We start from the raw sequence: 18,009 nt of genomic DNA, 5'->3' as shown, positions 1-18,009 counted from the left end.
GGATAAAGTAACAGTACGTCCTTCTAGATGCAAATTATATTCTAAGAGATTCTTTGTAAAGGTTTTTGTTCCAATAAGTAATACCTCAGTATTACCTGAATTTATTAGAAGAAAATAATTGGTTATCCAATATATGCCAAATTAATCCCAATGAGATGATCAGCATTCAACAGATTTACTATTTAGTTTAGGTTTTTAACTATTTTGCACATTTTTCATGTAGTGTGATAATGTTCACATTATTATACAGGACTTCAGAAATGGCTATTCCATCAATTACGCTATTATCTTATCATTTTATGATTTGTGCAGCTCAACAACCTTTTTGTCACACATCATTACTGTATTCACAGGTCTTTCCCACAGTGATGGATGACTATAGGAATTTGTCCTGTATGTCACTTTATATTTAGAGCCCAGTGAACTTAAAACATTCCATATGGGAATATACTTCAGTTAGATTTGTACTCATTTGTATGGGTGCTAATAATTGTGGCACAAATATTTTGGAGAAAACCATATACATTTTTATATCATTTATTCCACATTTATATTTTGTGTAAAGTAACTTCAACTAAAGGTGAGATTTTTTTGAATATTTGGAATACAAGACTAGAGGAGAAATGGCAAAAACATATTTACCAATGGTGCTAGTGTTTGTGGAGCCCAATGCAGTTCCATGATGTATCAATACTTTAGATTTTTCTGTTGTTGTTGAGAATATTAGAACAAGAGTGTGTCAACTATCATTAAAATGTCATAAATGGAAGAAAAAGAAAAAGAAAAAAAGGTTCTTGATCTTTTGGAATGACATAAAACATAGACATTTTCTTCACAGGTTGTCACTGCTACAATGTATTACCTGAAAATATATAGGGCTACTGGATGCAGTAAATAAGCAACAGAATAAATTACATGCCCAAACACCAGTTTAGGGATACAGCATTTAAAAAATAAAAAGTAAATCCAGTATTTCATTCCTTCTGCATGCTATAGTAATAAAGTTAACTGTGGCCCTGAACCCCTTGTGATCTCCACTGCAGTGAATCTCTGCTTTGTTGTCATGACGATCCGTCTCTACACTGAATGCGTCTCATCCTTCGGCGGAACTCTTATTATAACACTCAGTGATAAAAATAAGAAAACTAGCTAGAATCTTTTAAAGAGTACTTAAACTGCTTCTGGTGCTCACAGTATGCCATTACACAAGATTCAAATGTCAAGTCAATCACAATAGTTTATTGCAAGAAAGTTTATTTTGTGTGTGTGTTGTGTGTATGCGTGCGTGTGTGTGTGCATACACACTAAGTGGGCGTACTATACATCTCGCCACTGAATTGAGTGGGTGAATATTGACTGTCAAACTGGAGTGCCAAAAAGTTAATATAATTATGCTTGTTATTGCAGTTTTTGAAATGTCAATGATACCAAAAGTCTGGTGTAAAGACACCTTGGAATGGTCAAGGGCCGATAGACTTGTTCTTGTGCTGTTGAGCCACAAACTGAGCCTTCTGTATAGCCAGCTGAGTGTCTTCCTCGCTGATGCCCAGATGCCACACAGCCCTGACTGTGCCCCCGACATGGGGGAACATCAGAACCTGAACCCCTTGTCCCAGAGCCTTCACCTCTTCTTCATCTACGCCTGCCATCCGCTCGCAGAACTCCACTGGGCTCATCTGACGGTCCCGCAGACAGAACCTCAAAATGTTGGTTTCCACAGTGGTCAGATCCACCTGGTACAGAGGAGGGTCACACTGTAACAGCGCTGTGAGAGAGAAGGCGAGAGACATTACATTAGGCTCTTGAAATAGACTGTGGATATTTAAATTGGCCCTGTTCCAGAGAACAAAAAAAGGATACATTTAAAATGATAATACAATTAAAAATTGCTCTTTTTAAGGCACTGAATGGAGACTAAAATGTTCAAGCAACAGCACAAGGACAACAGGACACAACAGCAATATAAAAGTATCATGTGTGTCGTCCATATGACTCGTGCACTATATTCTTCTGGAGTCATATAGTTATTTGAGTGAAGAACAAACCATCATTTACTGTAAGTCATTATTCACTGATCTAGTGAGCAGCTTTCATTGAGTCAGTGAGTTGAAAGCAAGGACCAAATCTGTCTGATTTGTATTATTAAAACAATATTTTTTTTGCACTCTGGAGCTTGACAGCCCCTCTGAAGTAGTATTAATTATTAGTATTAAGTATTTAAAAGAGCAGAAAAAAATACACCTTTTGTCTACCCTGGACCCAGATATTTAAATAGCTTTCTAAGAACATAAGGGTGACTAACTAATGACTGTTATCTTTGAGTAAAATATACCATTGCATTTTTATTTATTTATTCTAACCTCTTCAGTTTTCTGACTGACTTCTTTTTTAAAAAAATGCTTTTAGTTTCTAATTTTTCAGTCGTACAGGTTCAGTATGCATTATAGCCAAATGAGAATGAGCATAATTAGATGACTAACAAAACAGAGGTGCTATTTAAATCATTTCAGCTATTGCGAATATTTTATATGCCTGAATCTTTTATAATAATTATGGTCTAAGTATATTTTAATGAGAGCTTTTCATGCACAGGCTAACTATTGTAGTAATGCATAATATCAGTGGTTCTTTAGTATCATGTGGAGGGTTCAATCCTTCAAGCACATCTATGGGGTTCTGTCACCTTGAGCAAAGCGTCTGGTGTTCCTGTGGTCCTCCTCCAGTCTGCCAATCATGTCTGACAGGGCAATCTTACCAGCTGCTGCCAAGACACCCGATTGGCGCATTCCTCCGCCCAGTGCCTTGCGGGCACGTATTGCTCTCTGTATGAAATCTTTTGACCCACCTAGCATGGTGCCCACAGGTGCCCCGAGTCCCTGCCAAAGAGCAAATCAGATCAAATGATTTCATTTCTGCATTGTGTGAGATTTCCAGCTCCATATTAAATAGACAGGGATATAGAAAACAGAATCTATGAAAAAAAGCGTATGCAGCGCAGTTCAGATATAATTGAATGTAGGCATTGAATGGAGTTTACTTAGCATCCACCTTAATGCATTTAATATGCTCAGGGTTAAATTCAATTTAGTAGTATTTACACGGCAATCAGGCATAACATTATGACCTAATATTCTGTTGGTCCCCCTTTTGCTGCCATAACAGCTCTGACCAATCGAGGCATGGACTCTACTAGACCCCTGAAGGTGTGCTGATGTTAGCAACAGATCCTTTAAGTCTTGTTAGTTGAGAGGTAGGGCCTCCATGGAGCTGAATTTTTTGTTCAGCACATCCCACAGATGCTCAATTGAATTAAGATCTGCGGAATTTGGAGTCCAATTCAACACCTCAAATTCGTTGTTGTGCTCCTCAAACCATTCCTATATTGGCAGGGCGCATTATCCTACTGAAAGAGCCACAGCCCATCAGAGAGTTTCCATGGAAGGGTGAACATGGTCTGCTCTGCAACAAGGCTTAGGTAGGTGGTACGCTGGCTTGCCTTCTTCCCATAGTGCATCCCGGTGCCTTGTGTTCCCCAGGCAAGCGATGCACACGCACCTGGCCATCCATGCGATGTAAAACAAAATGTGATTCACCAGACCAGGCCACCTTCTTCCATTGCTCCGTGTTCCAGTTCTGATGCTCACGTGCCCACTGTTGGCACTTTTGGCGGTGGACAGGGGACAGTTTTTAATGTCTTTTTAGCTTTCATTTATTTTTATTTCATTTGAATCATTTTAGTACTAAATATATTTCAATAAGGTTTAGGTTTAATATTTTGTTTAACTTTATTTCAACTATATTTCAATTTTTTTTTTAAACAGTTTTTTATATAGTTTTAGCTAACAATAAATATGACACCCTGAAATCCATTCATAATATTAGTAAAGTTGTTTTTACACCAATAATGGTCCATTTCTTTTTTTTTGTTCACAGCCATTTTCCATCCTTTTTTGACTTCAAAACTGCATGCTAACCATATCCCAAACCTAATCATAACCATAATGTATCCCTAAAATCAGAGGGAAATGAATAAGAATGGTTGTAGAAGTCCCGAACCCTTGTTGTAAGCCTAAACTAAAAACTATCCCTCAAATCTGATTGGATGATTGGAATGTTATTTCAGGATCAACAAGAATGGTTGATCCAGGAACATGTTCTTCTTGGTGAAATTACGTTAATATATGAGCATACAGGCACACATTTATAAAGGACACCTGGAATACAGATGGTTACTTTTCCCCCCTCCGAAACGTCTGTAGACAGTATACATGCTGAAGTGATTTGATATTCATATCGGTGATCTTTGTCTATAAGCCTCAATTACATTTAATGTCTTTCAGCGAGAGGGAAAGAGGAAAATTCGGTGACAGAGAGTAGCCTGTTTCTAGCTAGATGCAAACAAGCTCAGTAATTAAAATGCAAATACGCTTGTTGACATCTACTCCAAGGATTGTGTTGAGAGATGAGAGTGATTAGTTTTTACTTCAGGGTTTCTTCCATCGACTTTGTGTGTATGTGAGTTGTGAAGTTGAGTTCATTCCGGGGGAGTAATGAGGGAGGACATTTCAAATCCTAGATTATACGATATGATTACAGGTGCACTATCAGAGGAAAGTACCATAACACTTTGATGATATGAATAAAAATAAGACTTATCTGGACTTGAGACACCTTCAGGGTGAAGGTTATAAACCATACAGGCACTGGCTTTAACAAGGTCATTTTCAATGCCTCTCACTTAAACGGATTTCTACTGCTTTTTTACTCTGCAGTTGGTCTCTCTCTGCCTGGAGATGTTTTGTTTAAAATTACTTAAAATATATTTTCCAGAAATGCACTTCCTGCATCATGCAAACTACTGTTGATTTATAATAAGTACATGTGTTATGTTTTATGAAAATCTCGCTATTATTCTAGGTGAATTAGTTGCTGCAGTCAGTTTCAATTTACAAATAATGTTTTCCAGATTAATATATTAAGTATTCTGTCCATTTGTTCGCAAAATTCTAACAATAAATGCCGTTTTGACGCTCTTTAATGTGACATGGCATATCTTTATAGGCGTGTCAATCTCTTCATAGTCAAAAGAATGAACATGAATCAACATCTGAATTTATGTTGAGGATACAAGTTACTGAGAATGATTGTATGCCCTGTCAATAAATCAGCTTGTAAACAATGTCATAGCATACATTTACCTCAGAAGTCATTCAGTGTTCACAGCTGGTTAGTTCACTATTAACTCTTTCACTGTTTATATGCACTATATTAGCTATTCATACTTAACCTGTTAGTGATGGCCCCATTATTGAATGTATGTTTATATAATATTAAATAAATATGTAATGAAAATAAAGGCCACTGTGTAAAAATGTTAACAATGAATTGGAGTAAAGACTTAATTTTATGATTGGATTTATAAACTGTAAAATAAAATGCAGGTCTCCAATTGAAAATGTTCTAGTTAGTGATTACATCTAAAATTTTTAGTTGGCCAACTTGGATTTCTTTGAATTAACTTGCATCAAATGACAGAAATTCAATTTGGCCAGCTGAAAAATGTAGATGTGATCAGTCACTAGAAAATGTTCAATTCAATTTTAAGATCTGAATTTATTTTACAGTATAAGTTAATGCCAAAACTGCATTATGTGAAGTTTACGTGTTTGCATACAATGTGTTCTTTATGTTGATTATTACAACTAAAAATAAATAGCTAATAATTTAAGCTAATTTAGACTCTGTTGTTATATTATAGTAATGCAAGTATAAGGGCTCTAAATAATATATTTTACACTTTACAACATTAACAGAGGCAGAGATTTTTCTTTTTTCTTTTTAAGAAACGTTTTTAATTTTGTATAATTGAATGTATTTAAGGACAGACACAATTTGTCCAGTAAACCAAAAAAAAGCAATTTTATATTTAGTTTTCTCTCCCCTGCTATACCAAATATATTTATCGATAGATAGATGATATATAGTCCACAGAAAATAAATGCATTTTAAAATAAAAAAATCCTTTTAAATAATGATTAAAATTTTCATAGTATTCATTAACATCCCTCCTATTAATATTTAATTATATTAATATTAGACTTATATTGAGTACATTGCATGTAGCAGAACTGAATGAACCAAAACAACAATATGAGCTTCATGGTTACATGAAATAGCCATGCAAGAATAACACAAATATTATGCTAAAGTGGACCCTAAACATGTGAGAGCCTACCTTAGACAGACACACACTGACAGAGTGGCAGTGCTGCAGTATAACAGAGGGCTGGACAGCAAGAGCCACGGCTGCATTCATCACCCTCGCTCCATCCATATGGACAGCCAAACCAAACTTATCGGCCACAGAGCGAAGCTTTAAGCAAGAAACATAATTATATACATAAATTCAATGCAAAATGTTAAAATGAAATTAACAATGATGTAATGTGGATGTGCCTCATTTGTCAAATCTAAAGCAGAACCTGTTTGTGCTAGAGTGCTGAATAAATTAGTCTTTGTTTAATGACTCATTTACTAAATAGAGGTATTGTGTCCTATTGTTCAAATTTAAGCCCCAGGTGTCTGGCTGCCTCAGCATATTTTCTCTCTTACACATTTAATGAACCCAAGATTAACTAATATCTAACCTCCTGCAGGAAGGAGAGTGGGAGGACGCGCCCTCCCTGAATATTGTGCGTGTTTTCCACACAAACCAGGCGGGAGCGTGGGTAGTGTGGGTCAGGATAACCGTGACGGATCTTGGAGATCAGCTGGTTTAGGTCAAAAGTGCCATCGCCAAGGGTGGTGACTGTTGCAGAATGGACGCCTGCAAACTATGAGCAAAAACAGGAGCACATATATTTCAGCCTATGGATAGTGTGGTTATATGGATGTTTCTTCAACTATAGACACTTTTTCAAAAATAAAGTCTCTTAAAGCACGTTCCATACCCTCACTTAGTTAATTTAATCCTGTAAACCTGGCATATGATATTGTAGTCAGAAAAATCGAATTGTTTTAAATGGAAGTTTATTGAAACTTTAGATGTATATATATTCTATTTGATACATCAGGCTTTTATTGCTCATATAGTGAAATAAGAGGAATGTGGAGCTCATACTCCACAGGGAAAAAACTGCTCAAATCTATATTTCTATAATTGTATATATGCTATTTATATGGCCAAAAATTTAAATGTAATAAATAACATGGTCTGAGAGACAAAGAACATACAAGCCTAAGTAAGAGACAAATATATTTCCTATTTGTTCATACCTGTGCACTTCCTCCTTGCTCATAAACATGAATATGAGAGAGATCTCCAACTATCATCTCATCACCCCTCTCTCTGCAGTGAACCATAACTGGGGACAAAAGAAGAAGAAAAAACATGTACGTGCATTACTGCAACATTTGGTCCCTAACAAGAACAAAATTCCTTCACTAGTGAGCTATTTCTGTGAGCTAAAGCACAAATAAGTAATTTTTGTTTTTGAAATATCCGTTTGTAATAGCCAGAGGCAGCTTTTAGGCAGTGATGCTGACCACAGCCACTGGAAAATACGTGTCTATTTTACCTATAAGCTTTTACCAAGTGACAACTGTAAACAAGTTTTATTAATAGCCCTGGGCACTATCCTGCAATCTCACCTGCAATCAGGTTACTCATCGTTCCTGTGGGGACGTATAGAGCTGCTTCCATGCCAAACATATCAGCAGCTATTTTCTGCAGTTCTATAGAAAGAATGGGAAAAATACAATGTATTAAAATATGCTGATCTAAATTTCCTAACGCATGATAAACCTTTTTATTTATTTACTTTTTTTTATTTATTATTATTATTTCCTTTGTTTTACCAGGGTGGTCACATTGAGACAGTAGTCTCTTTTTCAAGTGAGCCCTGGCCAAGAAAAGGCAGCACATAGCTAAAAAAGACATACAAATACAGATGTACACAACATAAAAAACAGAAATACAATTAACAAGTGAGAATATGCAGGCTGTAAACAACAAAAAGTCTACACACTCACATGTATGATGTAAAGTGTCTGCCAGATACGACTTAAAATCAGAGATGGGGATAAAGATGTTTAGTTTCAGTTCTTTCTGTAGTGCATTCCAGGTTGACGGAGCATTGTAACGGTAGGCTGTTTTACCAAATTCAGAATGAACAGTAGGCACATTAAAAAGTATGCTATTGTTGGACCTAAGGTTATATCTATGGTTTGTTGCCCATGAGAATTCTGATAAATATGATGGTAATGATCCAGTAATTGCTTTATAAATGAAAATCGACCAATTGCGTTGTCTGCTTATAGTAACCAACCAGAGAAGCTGTACAAATTGCAGTGATGTATTATAGTCGGCTTTTGTTATAAATCGTGGTGCTGAATGGTAGACAGACTCCAGAAAACGCAATACACACTTTGAGGCATGCATATAGATAATGTCGTCATAATCCAGAACTGATAAAAATGTTGCTGCTACAAGTTTTTTTTCTAGTTTTCAAATTAAAACAAGCCTTATTCCTAAAAAAGAAACCTAGCTTTACTCTAAGTTTCTTTACCACATGCATAACATGAGGATTAAAATAAAGATTTTCATCCAATAAAAAAACTAGAAATGTGTATCATGACACCTCTATTTCCTGTCCCTGTGCGGTTACAAGTGGAGTTAGAGATTTTACTTTGAACATGGAGTGTCTGAACAACATGTATTTGTTTTTTTAGCATTAAGCACTAACTGTAATTTCTTTAAATTTTCTTGCAAGACTGTGAAAGTCTCCTGCAGTTTTACTAACGCCTCACAAGGAGAGGGTGCAGTGCAATAGATGATGGTGTCATCAGTATAAAGGTGTACATTACCATTTACACGTTCAGAAATAGAATTTATGTAAATGGTAAACAAAAGTAGCCCTAAGATGGAGCCTTGTGCAACCCCAATTGTAACTAACTGCAGCCTTCACTGATGTAATACTATCACATGTACCAGCCAGCAGTAACATCAATATAATAAAACAACGTTTCCAAACATGCTTTAATATATCATCTCGTTTGATTGCACAATGCTGAGTGAGACATTGATCTTTGTCCAAACACTATAAAATTGTCTCTAATCAGACGCAAACAAACAAGGGAAAGATGAATGTCAAGTTCACTGATAAAAAGTTAGGCGCAACACTCTATTTTGGAGTGTGTGTGTGTGTGTGTGTGTGTAGTGTGTTTTTGACGAAGTGTATGTAGTGTATCACAAAGACGTCGGAAAGTCCTCATGGTGTGCACAGGTTGCAAAATTCAGATCCAAAGTAAAAAGTAACAACCAGATTACCTGTAGAGTTCCCATGATGGGGAGTAGTTCGCCTACGGGAGACCAGGAAGAATTCATCAGGCAGTTTCGCAGGTATGTCCACAAACGCTTGTGGAGTGTAGTTGGTGTAGTGTAGTACACACGATGGTGTAGTTTCGGCTATTGGGTGCAGCAGCGTAGCAGCAAATTTTGGGCCCTGGGTACAAACCATCTTGCTGGGCCCCCGTACCAAATACCATAGTGATACTAATGGGTGGTGGGGTATTTCATTTTTAACTTAAAAACACTTAAATTGTAAACAAAATAAGTCATTTGTACATAAATGCTATACAAATATTAGTACATGTATATGTATGTATAGAAAACTGAATATATCAAAATTATCAAGATATCGCAAATGTAAATATTGCAATATGCATAAAACGGTACGCAATATCTGAATGATTTTAATAGGCTACTTCAACATTGTGAAAAGTGTACATTAGGTCAACGCATATAGCAGAGAATAGACTGGGCACATGACTGTTTCTTATATGACTTGTTTGACGTTAAAAAGATTTATTAAATGCAAAAACATGTGAAAAACAACTCTTTGCAACTCGCAAAGTTGCATCTCGCGCTTTCTGACATACACACACCGAAACGTGCACACAAGCCACCTCTCTGAATGTGATCCCTTCAGTTCTATTTTGTGTCTTGTTATACACTCGAACTGTCAAATACACATGTCAAAATGGCTGTCTTGACAAGTATTCATGTAAACCAGTCGGTTATGCTTTAAGTGAACAATATCAGTTGGGGAAAGAAACTGAATGCGTGTCAATAGGATCCGTGCATTAGGTCTTAAAGGGGCAGGCGCCTAATACAGTAAACCTGCCACTGTCTGTGAAACATCAAGAGAACAAGAGAAAATCACTTGTATTATGTATATTTAATTAATGTGAAGACTGTTTTTAGATTTTATTTTTAATAACAAAGATAAATAAAAATAACACAAATAAATAAGTTCAGGTGTCTTTGTTTATGTTCTTGATGTTAAGTTTTAGGTTGATATTACCAAGTCAAGCAAAGTGTTTTTGTATTTAAATATTTGCATTACATTTTTTGTTTCTTACATTGATGTTAAAATTATATTATCAGATTTGTAACACATTTTTTTGCTAAAACACTGCTGGTCACATTCAGTAGTTGTAGTGACACTTTCTTTTCCCAGAAAGAATGTGAAACACATAAATGGTATCATTCTCAGGTCTTACTTTTTTTTTTTTAAATATATAATTTAAACAGATTTTAAACACAAATAGCATTATCATATTGCATATCGAATATCACGTTATTTAACAAGGTATTGTATATCGTATTTTTCTTCAATATCACACAGCCCTATTAGCCAGTCTCTGACATCAGTCCAGAACCGGCTTGAAATGGAACAGGTAAAAAAATAAATATTCGAGAGATTCATCAGAAAAATCACAAAAAAACACATCCCGCCTTGTCAAGTTTAAATCGGTTAAGAAAATTGGAAACTGGATAAATCTTGTGACACATTTTAAAATGTGTTTCTTTGACCTTAGGTGGAACTGGCCATTTAACATAGGCTACTTACAAAATGCCTTTCCCAACCGTTCAGAAAGGTCTATAGACAAAACGTTTTTATTATAATCATGAAACAATTTGGATTTAAAAGCATCCGTAGCAGCCTTATTATTACAATTTGTATCAAGAAATTTATAATGACCAATTAATACATTTGGCAATAGAATTGTCAGCAGTTATTACTCCAGTCACAGGATCCTTCAATGTTCACTCATATTTTGGGGAATTCATTTATTTCCCCACAGTAATATTTTACAACATGCTAAATGTTTTACTGTCATTTTTGAACAATGTATCCTCACTAAATATAAAGGTTAATTTCTTTCTAAAAAAAATATCTTACTGATCCTAAACTTTTGAATGGCAGTTTGTCTAGACAAAGTATAACAATATAGAAGTAATATAAGGGTGTTTAACACCTTGTAATGTAATCCAGGGTAATCTGATATTCAGAAAAATATTTATTCTACAGGGTCTGTAATTGGTTTAACAACTGATGTGAGCGCCCTCTCGTGGCTATTACACAAACAGACCAGTAAGAGTACAGACCGTGTTATGATTTTTACAGATGAATCCCAATTAAACACGTCTGGCTGGAACCTCTTAAATTGTAGCAATAATGTCTGTCCGAACAAAAGCACACACCAGTGCGTGTCAGTATCTAACCACCAACCATTAACCGTAGGGTCTTCTCCGAACACATCGTCCCCGACCTGTGCCTCGGCCATGGCTCGGCGCATGGCTGCTCCGGGTTTGGTGACGGTGTCGCTGCGGAGGTCCACGGTGCGCACAGCGGATCCCGTAGCTGCTTGCAGGGACCCATAGTACAGCCGCACCGGATCCACGCAAAAAACACGACGAGGTTTGTGTACGCACTGACGGACTAAACGAGCTGGAACCGTTAGTGTTTTGGAGCTCATCTTTGCACTGTAATGTAACGGTGTATTCAGTGCATCAATTCACTGAACTTTCGTGAACTTTGGTTTACTGTATTCGATAATCATTGATGTAAACGGACTTAAGCTTCCAGACATGAATAATGGAACTCTATGATATCGATCAGTAACAATAATCTTCTCAAAATTACATGAGTCCATTTTGTTTAATCTCCAGAAAGTAATCAATTTCAGAGTATAGTCTTGAGTTTAAGGCCTAACATTGGTGAAAAAATCGCTCGTAGTGGTGAGGGATAGACAAGAAGGAAAAGACAGTCTACATAGTTGACTAAAGTTATACTCACTTTGTCCACTTGTGGGCGCTCATGTCTAACATTTAAGCTCATTGGTACTTGAGCAGTTTGCGGTTTGTGTTGTCTGAGCTGCATTATGTAGCAGAATATTTCAAGATGCAACTTGCATTATACGAAATTATCATTGTAGGTTTTTTATTTGACTTCTTTTTCTTTGAGAATGTGTAAGCTATGGAGCAAACTGACCTCAAAAAGTAATCCACACTCAAAATCATCACATTAACAAAACATCACACTAAATGTTAGCTCAAGCACTTTGTCATTGAATTGTGAAACATGTTTAAAGTTATTATGATAAAAAGCATTATTGGATACTTTACACCCCTGTGTGAACTTGAGTACTTTGAGGAAATTAAGTCAGTTCTGAGAAAAGATCTTGCGTCATTTTGTTTGCAGATGACATATTGTGATATTTTGTATCGAAGGCAATGGCATTATTAAATGGAAATTAAGTGTGACTTTACACTTTGAACTAACAACTTGTACACATGAACTAACAATAAAAATACTTCTAAAGCATTTAGTCATCTTAGTATGTTAATTATCATTACTAATACATTATTAAATGTAAAAAAAAAAAAAGTATATATTTGTTAATATTATTTAATGGTCCTAAACTAACATGAACTAACATTTCTTTACTTTCTTTCTTGTACTGAAGTAAAACTATGAATTACTTTTACTTGAGTAAATTTTTATTTTATCTTATCAGTATTAAAATATTCAATATGAAACATAATGCAGTAAAAAGTACAATATTATGCTTTGGAATGTTGTGAAGTAAAAGTTTTCCAAAAAGGAAGAACACTGATAAAGGACATATAATTTACTTGAGTAGAAAGTAAAAATACTTCACTACTGTCCATCTCTGATAATATATGATGGCAGATTACGCGCTGTTTACTATTACAACATAATATGTGATGTGTAATAGCGTCTCTATCTGTTGGTCATACTTAACTAGCAACAATTTGACTTTTAAAACAGTACATCTTCTACAGGTGTCATTCAATCACGACATGCATGTTTGCTGAGTGACTGCATGCCTTACTGGAGATGTAGCCTATTTGACTGTTATGTGGTCACTAGAATATCCATTTCCCATTAATAGCTCTTAATTGCAAATCAAAAATAACATCAGAACCGGAATGTCAGCGTGGCTTCTAATTCTGCTTGATGCTCGGGTGTCACGCTCGGATACTCAGTTCTGTGAGTAACACAATCTTATTTACACTTGCTCCTCTCAGACCTGAAAGGCCTGGCCACCCGCTGCAGTGATGTCATACGGTCAGCAGCGGAGGTTTCCTGGCCTTTACTGGCTGTGTTTCCAGCAGCTGAGCTCTGCCAGGCCGGCTCTAATAAAACCCTGCGGGAGGTGTCAGGAGAGGTTGTGAAAGTGAGTCGAGCAGCTGTCCGGGTTTCCAGTAAGAGGCGGGAGGGTGGGGGTAGGTAAGGGCTAGGGTGTGCCAGATGGCACCCGATTCTTACATTATATTCAAATGAGAGCATTTGTCATCCGTCCCATGCTAGACTGCTCTGGTTGTAGGGCATGACTAGCGGAGATATGTGTGTGGCGAGAAGACTCCCATCATGCATTCAAACATACGCTCCATATATTTGAATTACTTCCCAGTTAGAGTTAACATAACCTTTGAGGTTGGCACAAGGAGTTTTGACATATGAGGAGATTGTTTTGGGAGTTCAAACCCTTTTTATGCTCCATGGACTGATCTATTGTTGATTTATAGCTGTAAATATATGGATCTGTCATCACTGAGTGTCCACTCAAAAGTACTAAATAAACATGCAAAGCTGGATTGTTTTTAGACACAGCACGTTCTACCTTAATATATCAGTGTGTGTGTCTATATATTTGTCTTTTACTGCAGCTGCTGGAGTAGTGCCCGTAAATGAGCTGCATATGATTTCTTTTTTTCTAGTGTCTGAAGAAACAGCTCCCTGTTGTGAGAAAAACCGTTGCAGTAAGAGGAGGGTTTACTGGAAGTCAGTTTGAAAGAGTTCCCTTCATTCTTCTATTTTTTTTTTACCACACTAAGATTCTCCTGCTGATTGCATTGCATATTTCCCTAACCAAAACTATGCATGCACAGACTGTATGTTATTGTAAATGCTGCATATTTACTCTAGTGGAGTGGGTTGGGAAAACTAGAGCAAGTGTTTTAGATCAGAAGTTTGTGTATTTCATACTTTTTATGTGTATGTGTTCTGAGGTTTTCATGGCCATTTTCAATTCAGTGCTTATTATGTTATGTGAATGCTGATATTTTATGTAAATATGTAGAGTAGAGGCCTGGATGCTTCATAGCAGTGTCTTTCAGGAACTATTTTTTTAATTTAAATAAAAGTGTTTGTTAGTTAAGTGTTTTAAGTTTTAAAACGTGCATTCATTTAGATGATTTAAATCAATACTTTTTGTCATGTGATGAATGCTCAGTGACCGCTACAATCATTCTTATTTTGTTACGTTAAGTTTTCACTTGATTTTCTTTCAGTATTTTAAATAGTTTTCCTCTATGTTATTTTTATTCTACAATAATAACACTCATCGGGAAGCAATCTGTATTTAATTAAAAAAATGTAATGCCGCTAATATGGTTAGTAAAATATACAGACTTGAGAGCTTAACATGAAGCTGTAAGGCACATCAGTGAACCTAAAAAGGACAATGCCATACAGCCTAGGGCTCATCATTTCCCGGTTTGAGTTTTAAGCACTAGCTAAACATAGAGCACGGGATTTAGCACAATCATCACAGTACTGTGACATCACAAGACCTGGGATCTATTTTAGTGCCCTTTACAGCAGAACATACAAAAACACAAGCTGGGTGTGCTGGTCAAGTGGAAGACCAAAACCAGAAGATCTAGTTCAGATTCCACTTTGATTCAAAACAATTGGCCCTTTTGTTTTGGTTGCCGCTATTGTGTCCTGAAGTGCTTTGTCCACGTATACACACATTACATGTATTTCTTACCAGCCATGAAACTTTAATTTGCATATTCTTTGAGAAATGTGTGAAATGTACAGTAACTATGCGATAACAACATTTTAGATTTCATAGAATTAAATAGTAAAACTATATATTTTTTTTTCATTGAAGCTGCAGTTCGTAACTTTTTGCACTCTAGCAGTTAATAAACAGAACTGCATGCGTCTTGCGGAAGAACACTGCAGCCGGAGCCAGGGGCGTAGCACCAAATTTTGGGCCCTGGGTACAAACCATCTTGCTGGGCCCCTGTACCATGTATGTGTATGTATAGAAAACTGACTTATGTATGAAAACTGATGTATAGAACCAGGGACCCCCCCCCCCCCCCCCCCCCCGCCTCGGGCCCTGGTTACTCAGTACCCTTTATCCCCCCAGTCCCACGCCCCTGGCCGGAGCTACTTCCCTCTGTTTATGTCTATGGCGAGTCACGCAGGGACTGTGCTCCTCCGCAGCGGTTCCTACCAGACCGGTCTGAAATAGTCCATATATAAACACTTATTATAAGTTTACCATAATGATTCAGGTTAAGAAAAAAATATGGTTTGGAAAATGGATTTGTGTTGTACATTCTCATTATATCATTTTATAAAAAAATTTTGACAAAAAAAGTTACGGATAGCAGCTTTAACTGAAATAATGTTAATATAAGCACCAGTGTTGGAACTTTGGAAATAGTAACATTAGATAATACATTAAATAATAGGTTACAGATTACAAGTTGCCCTATTAAAAGTAGTGTAGCATTTTAATGACTTTATTAAAGTAATGTAACGATTACATTTTTATTACATTTAATTTCCAGCACTGGAACACATTTGTATCACTTAAACTCATAGACAGGTTGTAGCCTAAAGCTTCCAGCAGCAATGAGGGTTGATGTAATTGGCAGACGTGGTGCTGCAAATTCAAACGAGAACCAACCATTTAGCCGCAAATTAATATAATTCAACATATCCTAGCTTTTTACAGAACATATTCAGGAGCAACCCCCTTGGTAATCATTAACATTTTCAAAAGTAATTGTAATTTAATGACACTTTTTTTCTCAGTTACTGTAACTCATTACAGTAACATTTATTTTTGAATTAATTTACGTAATCTAGTTACATGTTGGATAACTAGTTACTCCCCAACACTGTAACAGCGAATTTCTCAATTCAGTTTTTTGCCTTTAAAGTATAATTTAACATTATACCTCATTATACCACCTTCTGGTGTGCAATTATTTTCAGGGAAATGCATGGCTAGTTCCAAGGCAGTGACCTCTTGACCGCATACCAATTCTCCAAATGATTTCAGTTATTTCAAATGTCTTTACAGCCTATAACAGCAAAGGAACCAAAACCCACAATGACACGGATCAAGCAAATAAATATAGTAAATGATAGGGTAAAAATGACAAGTTATTTCCATGTTTTGCCACAAAAATACATGTTATTAAGTATGGAAAGCATATACTCTTTTTCACCGCTCAATTTATTTTTTTTTTTTGTACAGTCTATGTATTATTACATTTATACTAGAGGTGAATACAAATAAAGTAAAAAAAAAATCTGGTCATTTGTCAAATGTTTTAAATCTATGGTTTAAATAATGTCATCCCATACTAGTTCAGGATTAACATATGTACATGAGAATACAAACATAATTTATAGATGGTTATGCTTAAGCATCCAACTTTACTAGTTGTACTCGTATTCACATTTTATTACGTCACTACCAGTAAAACTGCACCAACATCATAATTTTACGTTCACCTCCTCTATTCTCACAAACTGTTCTTTTATGATGTTTAAGTATGTGTTTTTTTTTCAAACACCTTCACTTCCTTCCTGGTACAGTGTGGAATCCTACAGCAGGTATTCCAGTAAAGGCTGGAAGGATCACATGTCACAGGCTGTTTTGTTCAACTGCATTGAATGTCTCATGAGTGCAGGTGACTGCAATTCAGAGTAATTCATGCTTTAATCCATTATTGTTAATCTAGCTATTATTGGCAGAACAATCAGAAGGGAAATGCTGTGCTTTGTAATTTTACTGGAACAGCGCGTTGTGTGTTTGTGTGCGTTTGTGTTTGTGTGCAGGTGTGTTTGTTTGTACAGGCTGAGGGAGAGAGATAAAGAGCGAAAGCGAGCCTGTCATTTGATCTGTTGTGGTAGCGTTTGTGATAAGGAAGCCCGGCATTACCGATGGACACGAGTTTTCCATTTCCTCTAAGATCTTTCGGTCTCATCTGCATAATACAGCGACGTGATGCGACCGTCACAAATGCTCCTGCAGCTGCTGCATCCTGCTCCTGAGTGCAGGAACTCAGGATAGCAAAACTGCAGCGACAGACAATAGAAGCGACATTCAAGAAGAATTGCCTGTCACCCTGCATTTGCTCTCAGCTGAGGAGGCACAGCTGCTGTGTGTGTGTGTGTGAGTGTATGCAATGCCCTGTATGTCTTAGAAATATGCCATTCCGCTCTCAGCTGGACCGTTTTTCTGACATTAAATTGGATTAGCTGTGAATGGAGGGAGAGACAGAGAAATATTGACTCCTTCTCGGAAAGGAGAGAGAGGGCAACGCCTTTCCAATAACCATAAACCCTGGGGCTGAAAATAGACCATACAAATGTGTATATCACAAATGAGCTGCTGTTGTTTGCGGACGGTGGGTGGTGTTCTTCCACTTTCTTTTTCAAGGGTGCAATCTGTCTCCCTTAAGTCAACACACTCTTAGTAATGACCTCAATCAAAAGAGAATGCGGTAAATGAGGTGTTACCCTCATGCCTTGGCACCAGAGCAATGTTTGCAACATGCACGTCCAATAAAGTTCACTCTTATCTTTGGAATTACCATGT

At 36.5% G+C, this 18,009-nt stretch overlaps 1 protein-coding gene and 1 long non-coding RNA gene across 3 annotated transcripts; one reads left to right on the top strand and one right to left on the bottom strand.

Moving 5' to 3' along the window:
* Window positions 1–887: 887 nt before the first annotated feature.
* Window positions 888–12,072, bottom strand: tha1 (threonine aldolase 1). Of its 2 annotated transcripts, none has more exons than XM_067430098.1 (7): window positions 9,329–9,713; window positions 7,651–7,734; window positions 7,276–7,364; window positions 6,648–6,833; window positions 6,236–6,373; window positions 2,684–2,876; window positions 888–1,765 (listed from the first exon to the last, which is right to left on the bottom strand). In XM_067430098.1, exons 1-7 carry the CDS (start codon window positions 9,516–9,518, stop codon window positions 1,461–1,463), a joined length of 1,185 nt encoding a protein of 394 aa, XP_067286199.1. In that variant the 5' UTR covers window positions 9,519–9,713; the 3' UTR covers window positions 888–1,460. The 2 variants fall into 2 exon arrangements, with proteins under 2 accessions (XP_067286199.1, XP_067286198.1); XM_067430097.1 differs by lacking the exon at window positions 9,329–9,713 and adding an exon at window positions 11,577–12,072 and having other exon boundaries at window positions 893–1,765.
* Window positions 11,633–14,377, top strand: LOC137056129 (uncharacterized). The gene is made up of 3 exons (XR_010900199.1): window positions 11,633–11,765; window positions 13,400–13,548; window positions 14,093–14,377. It is a non-coding gene; the product is annotated as an uncharacterized lncRNA (long non-coding RNA).
* Window positions 14,378–18,009: the final 3,632 nt, after the last annotated feature.

This window comes from Pseudorasbora parva, chromosome 21 (genome assembly GCF_024679245.1).
Source record: "Pseudorasbora parva isolate DD20220531a chromosome 21, ASM2467924v1, whole genome shotgun sequence".
Lineage (NCBI taxonomy): Eukaryota > Metazoa > Chordata > Actinopteri > Cypriniformes > Gobionidae > Pseudorasbora > Pseudorasbora parva.
This window is presented reverse-complemented; position numbering and strand designations above follow the sequence as displayed.

Excerpts from the sequence above, each read along its gene's own strand:
- tha1 (XM_067430097.1), bottom strand. The coding sequence starts at position 11,823 with ATGAGCTCCAAAACACTAACGGTTCCAGCTCGTTTAGTCCGTCAGTGC. Across the intron at positions 7,735-11,576 it reads AGAAGACCCTACGGTTAATG|AACTGCAGAAAATAGCTGCT; the intron begins GTTGGTGGTTAG and ends TTCTTTCTATAG. Across the intron at positions 6,834-7,275 it reads AGCAAGGAGGAAGTGCACAG|TTTGCAGGCGTCCATTCTGC; the intron begins GTATGAACAAAT and ends TTTTGCTCATAG.